General features: G+C 39.7%; 1 protein-coding gene across 1 annotated transcript in view; it reads right to left on the minus strand.

Moving 5' to 3' along the window:
- The window catches only part of LOC121148037 (nebulette-like), a 97,514-nt gene that overhangs the window by 14,647 nt on the left and 66,973 nt on the right, over nucleotides 1-15,894 (minus strand). Inside the window, 3 exon segments of the mRNA XM_040968016.1 lie at nucleotides 11,262-11,411; nucleotides 12,980-13,072; nucleotides 15,173-15,344. Of these exon segments, the coding sequence (XP_040823950.1) occupies nucleotides 11,262-11,411; nucleotides 12,980-13,072; nucleotides 15,173-15,344 (415 nt within the window).

Genomic DNA, 15,894 nt, shown 5'->3' on the forward strand with positions numbered 1-15,894 from the left:
AAAACACAAAGCTTGTGAACTAGCATGGCTTCTGAAGCATGGGGCTTTCGAGTTTTCTCTTTCCTTGAAAGTCGTTTTGGCATCTGATGAGAGAAACAGAGATTGATTTTATATAAGGCAATCAAGATTCAGTCATTTTATCCTGCGTGATAATTTCAAATCCATGCTCAGTATCTCACCTTCTAATGCGACTCCAACCACTTTCCCTCGGATACATGACAACCCTCATGTGGATGGCAGCTAATGATCCTCAAAATCATTCTGTACAAAACTGTCTGCACAACATCCCCCTATCAAGTCAGCCTCCCCGGAGGGGTCAGCCAGCTGTGCACACCCTACTGAATCAAAGATTCAGTTAAAGAGCAATCCTGAGATCATTTAGCCATACCTTCCATAATTTAAATAACTAGCTTTATACCACCACAGATATAAATTGAATACTTATGTTTAAAAACATGGGAGAGTCCGCCAAAAGTTCACAGAAAATGTACATTATATAAAAACTAAGCAGACATTTCAAAAATTTTTGCACTGAAAACTTTCCAATTGTGTTTTTCCATTAACTTTTTCAAGTTTTCTCACACACACACACATCAGTATTTTTATTGTTTGGCTTAGCTGGTAAACATGGTTTTGGACCCTCAAGTTCCTAAATATTGAAAATAATCTATGAAAGCATTTACATTTTAAACTATTCACTAGTTAAACTTGATTAATCTCACTAGCTCAGAAAACCAGTGTTTTGATTTAGAAGGTAACTACTTTTCTCCAGGAACAAAAAGTCTGGATATTTTCTGGAGCTACAACATAATCTGGTCTAAATAAAATTTCATAGCTTGAGATTCTTTTCCATTTTTTAAAATCATTTTTTATTTCATGAAGCAGTTCCAAAGGCTCTGGGATTTCTCTTACACTCTCCCCAAGTTACTTTCCCCCGGAACTGATTTCCCCTATATTGTTACAATAGGACTTTAGCCACTAGGCTACTGCACTGGGCCCAGAATCTTATTTCATTTTCAAAGACAAAGGAAATCTTTGCTGGGAACATTACTTTGGGCTGACTTTTTTTTTCCCCCTTTTGTAATGTAGGATATGTTGCTCCATTCCCTTCTGGTCTGTAAAGTTTCCTGTGAGAGGTCAATCGTAAATCTGACTGCAATTCCTCTATATGTCAATTGATTTTATTCACGTGCACATTTAAGAATTTTTCCCTCATCTTCAACTGAAGAGAGCTTGATTATCATGTCTCATAGTAAAGACCCCTTTTGATCAACCCTGTTGAGAGTTCTGTGTCCCTCCTGTATTCTGTTACCCAATTCTTTCTCCAGAACAGGGAAATGTTCCTTTATTATTTAATTGAATACATCTTTAAACCTGGTTTCTCTTTCTGCACCTTCTGGAACTCCCATAACTCTTACATCTGGCCTTTTAATAGTGTCTCTTAATTCTTAAATACTTTTCTTAGCTTGACTCAGCTCTGCTTTCAGCTTTTTGTTTCACCATTGAAACAAAAAATGTCTTCCAATTCTGAGATTCCTTCTTCTGCCTCCTTCATTCTATTATTGAGACTTTCTGTGTAGTTTTTAATTTATTCAATTGCATCTTTCATTTCTAATAATTATGCTTGATTTTGTTTCAGTGTTGCTATTTACTGTGACATATTCCTTAAATTCTTGCATGTGCTTCTCATTGTTGATAAGAAGCTTTTAAACAAGTTTTTAAAGTTCTTTATCTCCCATTTCCTTGATGTGTTACTCAGTTAACTGTGAGGTTGACAAAGGCTTTTACTCCTTTGGAGAGGAGTCTGTGGTAATACTGATTGTGCCTCTGTCTCTTCTTTTGCTCGTGGTCACTGTGCTTCTAGTTAGCAGATTCTTCTCCTTAGGGCAGGTTTATAAGTGGTGTCACCCACAGGTCTACACTTTGATTTCACTTATTACCATTGGTACCCAGTTCTTTGCTTGCATTCATTTGTGTCACTCCCTCCAGCAAGTTTCGTATCTGGGCTCTTACGTTACACTTCCATCACGGTCTCCCATAACTACTGTTCCTGGCTTACCATCTCCATTCCTGTGATCCTATGCTGAGCCTGCACCGTTGTCTGTACAACCTTTCTCCCACTTCCAGTTCAAGAAGTTCCCATGATTAGGCAGACACCAGGTGTCCTAAATAAGTAGGTTGTTGGTGGTTCTGATCTTACTGGAACCTGCTGGCTGTTAGGTCTGAGGGCCACATGGACCTGATCTGACTCAAAGGATGCCAAAGATGATATTAAATTCCCTGTGGGACCAGTTCAATACACTTAGCTGGAAGTGAGTTAGCTCTCAGCTCAGCACATGTGCAGCTCACTGTTGTCCCTCCAATCTAACAGCCTTTGCCACACTTTACAAAATGGCACCTGATGTGCCACTGGTTAGGTCTTGGGCCTATACAAACCTATTTTGGGACATATTTTGAGCCAGAAATGAGTGTGCTTTCAGCTTTGTGCATACGCAGTCCCGCCCCACAACCTTTGCCTCCCTATACAAGATGGCACCTGTGTGGCGCTGGTGGGGATCTGAGCTATGAAATCCACCCTGTTCCTGCACAGCCTATTTGAGGCTTGCTGCACTGTCTTTGCTCCTGGTCAAATCAAACAAATCAGCAGGATGGTAGTTCTTTGGGTTACTCCTGAGCTCCTGGTGAACTCCCCTTCCCACTTGGCTGCTGGTGAAGCTCTGGCCACCAGTGGAGTTCAGATTGCTACTTACTGACTGCCACTGGGCTGTCTGATAGTGACCAACACCACCCCATTGTCTCTGTTGCTTTCCTGTGTCCGTCATTCTCCAGGTGACCCTCTGCCATTGGCCTGTCCTTTCCTATTTCCTGTCTATGCTTCACCCTGGCTCATGATTCCCCATCTCTTTAAATGTGTCCTTAACCTATCCCACCAACTTGATTCCTCAATGGTTTGAGATTTAAGAACTTCTTTGTGTCACAAAATCTAGACAATTTACTCATAATAGAAGATTTGAAAAAACCTAGACAATTTACACTGTATGTATATTTTAACTTGCATTTTTTTCATCAAGTTTTCATGCTGGTTACCTAAGCCAGGATATACTCCCAATTTCTAGCTATGATATAAACTACAAACTTAAGGAAGATTTCTCTCTGAAGAGAAAGGAAACAATTTCTACTGCAAATTGCTTTGTTAAAATAATGTTCCTATGGCACAAAACCCAAGTTGAACATACATGTTTGTTCACTCATGTACATTATTTCTTAAAACAAAACAAAGAAATGCGTTTATATTTACATATAACTCCAACAAGAACTACACAATCATAGGCCATTCTTGGATAAAAAGAAAGACAGAGAATAGTTTCTGAGAAGCAGAGGTGCTGTTTCTATATATATAATCCCTGTCATGAAGATTGGCCTATAGACAAGAGTAAAGCTGTAGTGAATCTGATCACACAAGAGGAAGCATACAATGAAGGGCCTGGAGGACAGGAAAGAAAGATCAAGTAAAACGCAGGAACACAATGAAATGTTCCCTTGCTCTGTTGCCTGAAAAGTTGAGACCTTCTAACTAGAGCTTGCATTGGCATGATGTGAGGTACCTGGTTAAAATGAGAGGACGGAAAACACGGAAATCTGTGACTAGAGAGACAACATTTGATTATGGTGTTTTATATATCATCCATATGTAATGATGCATAGATACTCAGCATATTATGCTATTTGGTCTAGCTTAAAAGTATGAAAGCCCATAAGCATCATATTCATTATCAATGCTCTGCCACATCAAAACCAGAGAAAGCTGTTTTCTCCTTTCTGTGCATTCATTTACAGTTTATAAAGCTCTTCTCATATGGCATTATTGGAGCTACTTTGACAAGCTTCCTGATAATGCAACTTCTCTTTATCTCAATAATCTTGGCCTCACAGAAAATATATTTTAATGTTTTATTATTTGCAATTTTGTCATATTTCTCTCCTTCATACCCAAATCCCTTTGACTAGTCTTTGTAAGCCAATGACAAACACATGTGTCCTTCAACAAGTGCTCTTCATTAGAATTAAATCCTTTTTCCAACTTTGCACTCAGAAAAGGAAACTTCTAACACTTCCTTCATTGCATTTCCATTGAGAGGGAAATATAAGTCAAGGTTTGTCATTATTTTGTGTCTGTGTTGAATACTTTTGTTCTAAACTTAACGGAAATTTAACTATGAATGATGGGAGCTTACTACATACACATCCCGGTGGACCGCCTTTGTTGCATCTGCCTCTTTCCTTCATGCTCCATACACTGGACATTCTCCACTCTGTGCTGGAGATTGAGTGGAAAGATAAATGACATATTCCTTTTCTGTCTCCATGGAGCTCATAAGCCAACAACAAACTCATGTAGGTAAAGGTAGAAGCAGACTGAGCCATGCTAAAGAAGGCACAGATTTCAGAACTGTGATCGGCACTTACTTTATTGAGTCCCTACGGAGGACAATTTCATAAGCAGAATAGAAACAGTGAGATAAGTTTTCAATAAAATAGCACACCAAAATGTTCATGGAAAATTGAAGTAAAAGATGATTATTTTGGTGCCAATTTTTTTTTTTTTTTTTGGAAATCGCTGCCTGATTTTTAGATAATATGCATTTTCCATGACTGTCTGAAGAACAATCTTATGAGAAGTATTCACATATAGGAATAACTTATTTGTTGGTTATGAAAGGTCATTTATTGACTCAGGTTTAAGTTAAATGTTACATTCCAGTGATCTATCTTAAATGACTGCTTTTTAAAGGAAACACTAAAATAATAATTATTGTATAGTTATCCTCAAACAAATTAGCTTTAATTGGACTAACAAAGACTAATGCCTAGTGTTACATATTTAACATGCTGCAAAGCTGTTTGCTCATATTTCAAGTTAACCTCCAATGTGAACATACTTACATACTCAGTGTTTATCTTCTGTCAATTGCAAATCAGGTGCTAGATAGAACAGAGACCAAAACAGTTAACGAGATTACAGCCTAACAGAGCTTGTGTTCTGAGGCACACAAACAATATGCAAACTAACGAATATTGTCTAATTGTCATTGTCAAGTAGTAAAAAGAACTATGGACAAAAGTAGGGGGTTAGTAATCAGAATAATGGCTTACGGAGATACTAGTTTCTGGGTTGAGTGGTCAAGGGCAGTTCTAATTGTTCCTATTTGACCAGAGATCCGAAGGAAGTGAGCAAGCCACAGAACACTGGCAAAGAAGCTGATAATTGCAAAGGACTAAGTGGGGAGGATGTACAGTGCACCCAGTCAGCCAAGGAGTCTGTGTGGCTACAACAAGGAGGCCGGTAAAGAGGAAACGAGTGATCTTGCCAACAGCCAGGCCACGGAACACCTTAGAGAATAAGTAGCAGGCATTCTGCTCCGTGTGTGATCAAAAGCCACTGAGGTCTCTGGAACAAGAATTAGATAAGATGAGGTATGGGCTTTCACTAGATCTGTCTGACAGCTGGAAGAGACCAGACCAATCATGGCAAGAGCCTATTTCTGCAATCTTGCTGAGATATGACAGCAATTCAATTGGGAGGTAATCTCCCAAGTGAATTCTCCCAAGTGGTGAGAAGTAGCTAGTGTGGGAACAAATACATTGCAAAGCTAGAGCCACCAACCCAACAGACAAATAACATATGATGTCGAAGGGCAAGAAAAGCAATAAGGAGGATTACAAGGCTATTGCCTAAGTGTTAGGGTGAATGATGGTTTCATCCACTGAAATGATGAACATAAAGACAAGAATGGGTCAGGGTGTTCTGGTAGAGCAGATAGAAAATAAGATTTTGGTTTCAGACATATGATTTGAGATGCTCATTAAACATTAAGCAATGCAGTATTAACCTGGAAGAAAAAGGTTGTTAAAAAAAAGGTGCTTCATGCTCTTCCAAATAAATTATGAATGGCACCAATAACAGAGGCTATGATAGGAGAAATAAAAACCCACAAAGTCACTTCAACAGGTTTAGTCCAGATGACTGCTTCTTAACCCAGCATGCAAAAAGGTCAGCTCTTTTGGCAGACTCTAAAGGACCCAACATAGCCTAGATTCTTAGAGAAGGTCCCAGGATGAGTCAGACCTCCAGGAAGTGACTCAACGTAGCTACAAGTGTATGTAACTGTCTCTCCATGTAGTGCAGTTCTCCTGAAAGCAAAGTCCAAGCAAAAATGCTGGGGTTGTATTCCCTGAACACTGAGTGTAAAGCTGTCCACACTTGGACTGTGGGCTCTGTTGTCCATTATATCAACTTCCCAATACGCCATGCTCTGTCGCAGGCTGTTTTCCTGTCTAATACTCTCCTTTAACATTCCTTTAACTGGCTGACTACAATTGACCCACTGCAATACCCCATCATAATGCCTTTCTGAGTTAAATGGTTTTGTGCATCTGGCTCATCCACCCACTAGAGTGCTTTCTGAAGACAATAATGGCATCTTTTGTGTTATGTCCCTAGCAACTCACATGCTCACACGTAAAGATAGTACTAAACTGTGGATGAATGAATGGAGTCACAGGTGTCGGGAAATGCCACAGCAATTAACTCTGTGATTGCCTCCCGGCATGCTACGCACAATACACTGTGAAATCCTGAATGTGCTGCAGCATTTCTTGAAGACATGTTACATGGAGTGATGTGCAAAGCCCTGACACAGTGAGTTAAACTGCCAGAGAACTCAGACCTGCTTTCAGTTAAAGCAGGACTAGCCTGTCCCTATTAGATTCTTCCTCAGCAACATGGACAAGTTCACCAGGTTAGAAAATAGAAAAAGTCTGTTTTGAAAGAAACATCTGTTTTTCATTCCCTGTCACACTCCCAGACCCTTTTATGCTCCAGAGAAAAACAGAAACACATAAAATACTTTCAGCAAAACTGAACATAAGTTCAAACTGAGGAGAGTGGACATGCAGGCAGATGGCAAACATCTAAAAATACTTGCAATGACAGAAACCTGCCAGGTATGGAAAAGCAAAGAAAAAACAAAAACAAAGTAGTGCCAGGAGGTAGATCCATGTTGCAGGCAAGGGAACAGAAGATGAACAAAGACCAAAGAAAACACAGCAGAATAGGCAGAAGCCGGAAGGACTATTGTCACTCCAGGAACTGTGTGTTAGGCAAAAACTAAGTTAAACTAATCTAATCCCAAGAGGTATTAAAGATCATTTCAAACGATATTATTTTTAAAAAATCAAAGCAAAAGTGGATGAAGTTAAAACGAAGGCCTCTGTTACCGAATCAGAGTAACACGGTAGAGATGTAAAACAAAACCCTTTGGTAACTTAATCCATTGGAAAGTCGAGGCAAAAGAAGGTCCAAAGTCATCACATCAGATGAGAAGAGTCAGCAATCAAAGCAAGATGGGAAAATATCATGAGACACACATAACTAAAACCATGATAAGAACATAAAGGGAAAGGCTTCAGTGTTAATGCTCATGAAAACCAAATGTGAGGGAGGGAACCACTGGAGCCTGGCCTCTGGGAAATGAGCTGCCTAGCCCTGCCCCAACCACCAGAATTTCCTCTAACACTGTGACTCTCCTAAGTGCCCAGCCTTTAATTTATGAAGTAAATCAAGCTATAATTAGAACATGCACATATTCTCAAACATAGAAAAGCAGGGAAATGCTTATTCAAATTGACGGCACGTCACTTAGGAAACATCCTATCTCAGAAAGCTGCTTGTTGTACATTCTTCTTGTAACTGATGTGAAATCTGAGCCTTAAGGCAGCTGAAGGACCCCGTGGAGAACTCAAGGCAAGTGGGGCAAATCCTGGAGGACAAAGAGATTCCCAGGCATATATCACATTTTATCACATGGACTCCTAACCTAGAGGAATCAACACAAACAGGAAAGAAAAGCAGCATTTCTAAACATGTAAGAACATTTTCTTCTTTTCTTCATCTAACCCCTAACAAATATGGCTACAAAATTCTCTTTCATTTAGACAAACGCATGTAACGGACTGTTATACAGCTGAAGACACCAAAGACTGTCATCAAGCAGCTCTCAACACCACAGACCTCTGTCTGCAGAGTCAATCTGAGCCTCCCTACCGCAGCCCAGGATTTCAAAGCCTCCGAGAAATCATCAATACCACTGCTTCCCTTCCCAGCAGAAAACAGAACAAATCAGCAGGAATGTTTCTACTTTTCATTGTCTTGTTGCCTATGCTTTCATGTCATTCACACGTCAAAACATCATCCAAAGAAAAACATCATTCCCTTGAAATTAAAAGCTGTCCACAACAGGCCTGTAGTTTATATATACATATTATTGTACTCACACATATTTATATATGAATCTTTTCAATATTAATTCTGCCACTTCAACTTTCACCAAATATTTGCTGAGAGCCATTCCAAGAGCTGGAGACCCTACAGTAAGCAAAAGAGTCACTACGCCTGCTCTCATAGGACACGCAGTCTAACAAGGCAGAGATGGGGAAGCAAATATTCAACATAGTTCAGGGAAACTGCAAAGCAAAAATCAACAAAAAAAAGGAACAGAGTGAGGGACAGGCTAGTTCATCTGACAGCTGGAGAACGTCTCTCTGCAGAAGTGCTATCCAGCCAGAAACATGAATCGGGCTGGGCAGTAAACATCTGGGGTGAAGAGTACTCCTGGCAAAAGGCACAGAGAGTACACAGCCTGGGTGCTTCTTGGAAAGTCTGAGTAAAGCAAGAACTAGGAAAAGAGGATGTGTGCACTCAAGATGTAAGAAATGAGTCTGGACTGCCACCAAGGTGAAAATCCCATATTGATCCTGTGAGCCATTTCAGAGCGAAACGGTAGGAGGGTGACATGAGTCATCTCATGCCAGTGGGAGGCAGGGGAGAGATCAGGGCAGGAATTGTTGCCACCAGGAAAGGCAAGGGCAGAAGCAGGAAAACCGGTCAGGAGGGATTATGATCCACCAAGAGAGCTAGAGGGCAGGAGTGGATACCAGGGTGGTGCAGAGTCAGAAGGGACATGTGTCAGGTTCCTGACCTGTTTGTCATAGTATAGTTGACAAGATTTGCTAGTGGATGAGAAAAGTTGTACCGAACTCCCAAGAATTTGATATGGAAGCTGCAGTTGGCTTCCCAGGAAAATTGCATATTTTGGAATGGGTGGCAGAGGATAGAGATAGAGGAGGCGATTTTGAGCACATAAATGTGAGATGTCACTAATCATCCGAAAAAAAAATACAAGTGCCACCTGGTACACTGTGCTTTGCTTTATTTAAAAGAAATGCAATCAGGCATCATATTCCCATGTACCCTAAAGTCTTCACAACATCAATATTTTTGGACAAATTTTCACTTGTGTGTGTGTGCTGTATTATTGGTAATTGATAACTTTTGCCTCATGCTACTTTCAAAAACAGGACATACCCATTAGACAGAGAAGCTTGGTCTCATACAAGCAACTGAGACAGACGCTTATAAATTCCTCTAAGATTCAACATCTCCTTAGATCACAGGAATTATATGAATCCTCGAGACAATTTTGATTGCCAGATTTCTCTCTCCTATTCATTCCAACAAGCCTGAAACTATCCCATTAAAAAAAACAGAATTATTCCTTCTTAATCATGTGCTTCTCAAATTTAGGTATAAATGCAAGAATATCTATACTTTCTTTCAAAGTAAAGGTATAGATAAGTGGAACTCTTCTTCCATTAGCATTCACATCTCAACTCAATCATCCCTCCCTTGAAAGTTCCATCAAACCCAGACAAAATTTCCCTGTTAAATTCCATGTACCTCCCATTCCATCACCTCCTAGTACCGACTCTGTTCATCCTCACATGTAACTCGTCCAATGAGCTGCTTGCTTTCAGGCTCTCACCATACTTCAAATCCCTTACAATGAAGTCATGCTTCCTTGCCCAATGATGTACGTACTGTCAGAAGAAAATCTGTGGTTGGTGCGCAGGAGCACACAAAAAAACATCCAATGAATAAATGAATGAGAACAGTGTTGGTGTGCACAGACACGAAGTCAAAGATAGTGAGGCTCCTCTGCTCTTTGGTACATTAGAGCCACAATTCCAGAACACTAAACTGAGTAAAATTAAATAAAGTTCATCAACATTAGTCCTTGTGTTTACTTTGATTCTCACTTATATTATTAAGCAGCAACATTTTTACGTATCTCCAAACAGCATGAAGGACAATGAAGGAAGAAATCAGTAACATAAATCCAAACACGAATTAAAGAACCTTTTCTTAGAGAACTACGATGTCCTCAGGTGTATTCGACCTCTAACAAAGCAAAAGTAGTTTATAACTCTTTCTTTAGAAAGGCCTTAACATTTTTCTACCAAACTAAGGCCAGTTTGATTTTACAATTCAAGACATGTACAGTATAATTACTCTTATTAGTGTTTTGTTATAATGAATGTAAAAAATCCTATTACATAATCACAAGTTCTCATGGTTCTCTTATGTCGTGAGTGACACTACTTTTCCCTGCCACTTGCTCATCCCCAAAATTTCCTGACTTAGGGATCTCAGTAATCTGACCTTTGTGATTGAAAAGGAAATCCGGTATTCCTTTCATTCATGTACACTCCATTCCTCTCCTCTTCCCCTCTAAACCATAATGTAACATTCAGGTCTTAACCTTCCATAACAGTTTTACCAACAGGATTACTTTAGAATCCTAAAACGTCTATAATTCAAAACCTAACCAGATACATGCAGGAAACAGGCAAAGACATAGAAAAAGATGGCTACATGAAATAAAGAATAACTCCAATACTAATTTCCTTTTTAAAAAAATCTCATACCCCAAGTATTGTACCCAATTTCTTTTTGACAAGCTCTAACATTTTTTGAAAATCTGTACCAATATTTAAAAACTCAGCAAGTCACTTCAATATTAATGTAAAGACCGATTTTGTTCCCTTAATGAAAATCAGATACAAATTGTGACTAAATCCTATGCAATGGCTGTGAAACACACTCAATGAAGCAAACGTCAACACCCCTTTGTCATTACAGATCCAGCTACAATGATAACGATGAGGTCAGACAGGGAAAATAACAACATGCAAAATGCAAATTAGTAGTTTTAAGGAAAAGATTCTTGATTTTCTAATGTTTATATTAACACGTCAAACACATCCAAGCTAAATGTTTGTACAGAAGTGGATATGTGTTAAAGGCACTCTTGTGACACATTCAAAAAAATGAATTATCTCAGCAAATGGTTAATGTCTGATACCTCCGTCGTCAGATGGCCTTGTGACCTCACTGCTGCACGAAAAGCTCGGGTAAATCTCCGAGATTTCAGACTTGTCATCAACCAGACCTGTACCAAAAGTGCTGCTGGAATGAGAGCGAGACCGCTGTCTCCTATAGTGACTTGCCTTTTCTATGTTGGAGGGAAAATATTCACATTTGAGTTTAAGAGACTTAAAGAACATCGCCAATAAAAATTATTCATAGGTAAAATGGGGAAGGGAAATGATCTCTAATGAAAGGATAGCCAAAAATCTCATTCATTATCAAGTTCTTCCAGTCAGCTACTCCCTAACTTCAGCATGCATTACATCAACTCCAAAAGTGACCTAAAGATTTTTTTTTTAATTTTTACTGGAAGGGCGAATATACAGAGAGGAGAGACAGAGAGGAAGATCTTCTGTCCGATGATTCACTTCCCAGGCGGCCTAAAGCTTTGGGACCCTGCACCCGCGTGGGAGACCTGGAGGAGGCTCCTGGCTTCGGATTGGCTCAGCTCCAGCCGTCCTCGACTGCCCTCCCTGGCCACAGGCAGGGACCTGGATGGGAAGTGAAGCTGCCGGGACTAGAACTGGTGCCCACATGGGATCCTGGGCGTGCAAGGCAAGGACCCTACCCACTGTGTCATCACGCTGGGCCCAACCTCTATAATTAATAAAGAGCAGAAGTCAGGATGTGGAATAAGATTTAAATGAGATGACATGATATAAATCCATAGTATATGGATTGTCTAAAATAACTGCAAAGTTGTCCATGTTTTTTCAGGCTATTCTCAATAAACACGGCCTAGAAGTCTGAAATGTCAAATTGTACTGTCACTTTACCTAAGCCATTCACTTCTTGTCTTTCATGATACATATGACCCTTAGGGTGAAAAAAAGATAAGTTTTTATATAAGTTGCTCACAAAAACTCAAGAGATGCCAGTGTTGTGGCACAGCAGGAAAAGCCACTAGCTGTGGTAGTGGCATTGCATAAGGAGATTGATTGGAGTGCCGATACTCCACTGCTGATCCAGTCCCTTGCTAATGCACCTGGGAAAGCAGTGGAGGACGGCCCAAGTGCTTGGGCATCTGCACCCATGTGGGAGACCTGGTAGAAACTCCTGACTCCTAGCTTCTGCCTGGTTCAGCCATGACCTGTCGCTGATTTTGGGGTGTGAATCAGCAGTCCAAGGACCTCTCCTTGCCTCTGTTTGTAACTGTACCTTTCAAAAAAACAAAATGAATCTTTAAAAAAGACTCATACATTTTAAGGATACTTAAGTCTCTATTTTAAGACATTAATAACACTATATGGAAATCTTTTCAGCTGCTTTATACATAATTCTAGGAATCTAGTCTTAAAATGTTGTGGCAATGCATTTAATGAAACAAATTCTTTCATATCTCAGCAATCCAAATAGATGTTATCTAAAAACTCAGATAGCCCATCAACTCTTATTTACTAATAAAAACCACATACAAGCTCTAGCCACCCTAGAAGCCTTTTTAAAATGAATTAAGGACAAACAAATATAAGATTTACTAAGAAACTCTTGCAAGTATTATTTTCATACACGGTTAATGGTATCTTAAAGCATCACAGCACTTTTTCAGTTCTTCGGATGCTCAACTCGGAAATTAACATTGTAACATTGGTGCCATGAATGTCTACACTTCACAGAACCTTCCCTCTCAGGAAGTCAAAATGTAGGCAGTACCAGACAGCATGTGTAGACTCCTAGACTGGATATTGTCCTCCAGGGGATCAAGGTCGAAGATGGAGCCAGGATCTGTGCGCCAAACTTTGAGGTCTTTTACCGAAAGGAAGAAATCAATAAAAAAGGAAGAATTTTAAAAAGACAGCATAGAGTTGAGTCAAGCAAAAGTCTGAAAGGAAGGCACGTGAAAGACAAACAGACCCAAAGCAAACCCGCTGTGCTGCTGGCCTCGGAGAACCAAAGGCTATTTAGTCACTTTCAGAAGCACTTGTACAGGGAATCTTGTAATCACTCTGTAGTCTGGTTGCTTCATGGGCCTGCTGCATCACCTTGCTGATGCACCTGCGACTCATCACACAGCCCAGGAAGCAGCTCTGCCCTGTGCCCAAAGCATCTCCTAAAGCCCCCTGGCACTCTTCCTCTCCTCCCAGGAAAGAAGTAAAAAAGCTGAACTGAAATCGCTGGTGAAAAATATGGGAGTCACCCACAGGAAGCATGTTTTGTTTCCAACATGTAAACTTCCTCCCCTGTAAGAACATGTATTTGAGATGGAGGCAAGTGGCAAGGCCAGTTTTCATTCTGACCCTGTGACTGCAAACTAAGGCATGTAAAGCATGTTGGACATATGGTTAACGAGAAGGCCGCATTAAAATGAAGTAAATTGGACTGTGAGATTTATGTCTTCTTTTAATTTACATTATGTTGTGCTTACCGTGCTTCACAAATATTTAGGTAGGTATTATTACTACCCCCATCTTATAGATGAGGAAACCGAGACAGAGAGATGAGTAATTCAGCCAAGACTGCAGAACTAGCAAGAAGCACAGACTCTACCAAAACCAGAAGCAGGATAAGCTGCTTTATTCTGAACCAATCAGAACATCCCTGAACTTGCATGCATGCCATGTCTGGTATACGTGCTGCCTCACTGGGAAGTTCCATTTTGTGCTTTCACAGGCAAATCTTCAATAGAACCCATTTTTTTCCCAGTAAGGACTAAAAAAAATATGTTTAGATTACTCAGTAAACATTTTAGAATTACACACCTCCTTTTTAAAAAGTTATGATAATTTCTATCTCAAAATGAATTTCAGCAACAATCTCCCACCATTTTTGTTTTCTGATCTGTGCAGGATCCGGGGATAAGTTACACACACATGGGCATCTTATAAACACAAATCAGACTTTGGTACTACCTGTTAGGGATATACAAAGCAATGAAACTCTCCAATTCAGTGATACTTTGAATGAAAACATCACAACTCATCCATCCAACTTAATGTGATCCTTTAAAGCAATCAGCTTGGGAAGATGAGCAAAGCTATCAACTGCCCACAAGTATGTTTGGAATTGTACCTTGGAAAAAGCTCTCAGAGTCACCTTAGCAATCATCTGAGTTGCTTAAGGCCTTGGCTTTCTTAACCCGCATTTCATTAGGATACACCCTGTAAAATACACCTTCCCCATCCAATTTAACTCTACATACTCCAAACAGGCCCTTCCTGAACACGAAAAAGTCTAACATTGAAATTACGAAGGCTGTGAGCTACTCAATTGAGCCAGCTTCAGAAGTTTAAATGCTAACGGCTCTGTGGGGTACAATAGCCATAGGCATCATGAATATTTATTGAAGAAGCAATAATTTGCTTTTCTAGCTCTAGCTTACACTGAAATCTGTTCTTTGCTGCTACCTCAACCACATTCAACACTCTCCTCCTAACATGTCCCCTGCCTGACTACAACAGTACCAAGACAGCTGGGAGAGAAGGTTCTTCTTGAAATAATGGCTTGTAATGACACCAGCTCAGAAATAATATTCAGAAAACATAGGAGATTCATCCCACAGAATGCCCTTAGTGTATCTTTCACATGTCTGTGGTCATAGGACCTCAGTGTGATAGTTCTTACCATCACCATGCAGTCAATGTCCAAGTATAAAATCTTAATCAAATTCATGAGATAAAAGAACACAAAATAATTGTCCAACCATTGTTATTACCCATGGCTGGACTGCTGCTTCCACAAGTAAGACCTGAAAGTGACTGAAGTCAGGGAACTTTCAATAACAGAAGGGATTTGCCACCATACTTAGTAAATGTTGTGACTCCCACTTATCATCAACATCTGATGAGGAATCAAAAGAAACAAAGCAGATGGACCCTAGGCCTGGAGTGCGCATGGGCATGAGCTTACCCACAATGATCCCGGGTCTCCTGTCCATCTCCACCACGTGGGGGTGGACACCTTTGTAGGCAGCGTCACTGACCACCTGTGTGTTCTTCCTGACCCTCTCCGTCACGGGGTCATCCACCACGGGCGTGAAGCCTCTTCCTCTCGTCTTCTCAAAGTCTTCATGATATTTCACCTGAAAAAAAAACTCAGTTGCAAATTCCTTTCTCACAAACTTTGGAGAAAATGACAGGTGTCTTTATGTGAGCTACATTTGGATTATTTTCCAAATTCACGAGTCTTTTCCATTTACTCTGAAAAAATGCCAGAATCAAGTGTTAATATTCTCATATTTTGTCCACTTAGTATGTTTCTAAATGACATATAAACCTATATTAGCAAGATGTGTTAAAACATATTTTAAAATCCTAAGTCTTAAAATATACTAATTTAATTGTAAAATAATTCTGTCTTTTAATATTCAAGATGCAGTAAATGGATAAGCTACTTTACACGTATTCAAGAAAACGGTATTATTATAAGATTAAGAGAGTTACTGGTGATATGCTTATAAGTATACTATAAAAATTTATTTAGAATCCAAAACACACATCTTTTCATTTTCTAAAACTGAATCAGTATGACAGTTGTATAGCTTTAAATTATATTAGGAGTCACTGAATTAAATACCTTAAATATGTCAACTTTACGGTAGATTAATTATACTTCCTAAAATTGTTTTCAAA

This window comes from Ochotona curzoniae, unplaced genomic scaffold (assembly GCF_017591425.1).
Source record: "Ochotona curzoniae isolate NIBS_2020 unplaced genomic scaffold, NIBS_Ocur_1.0 scaffold_4683, whole genome shotgun sequence".
NCBI classification, from domain to species: domain Eukaryota; kingdom Metazoa; phylum Chordata; class Mammalia; order Lagomorpha; family Ochotonidae; genus Ochotona; species Ochotona curzoniae.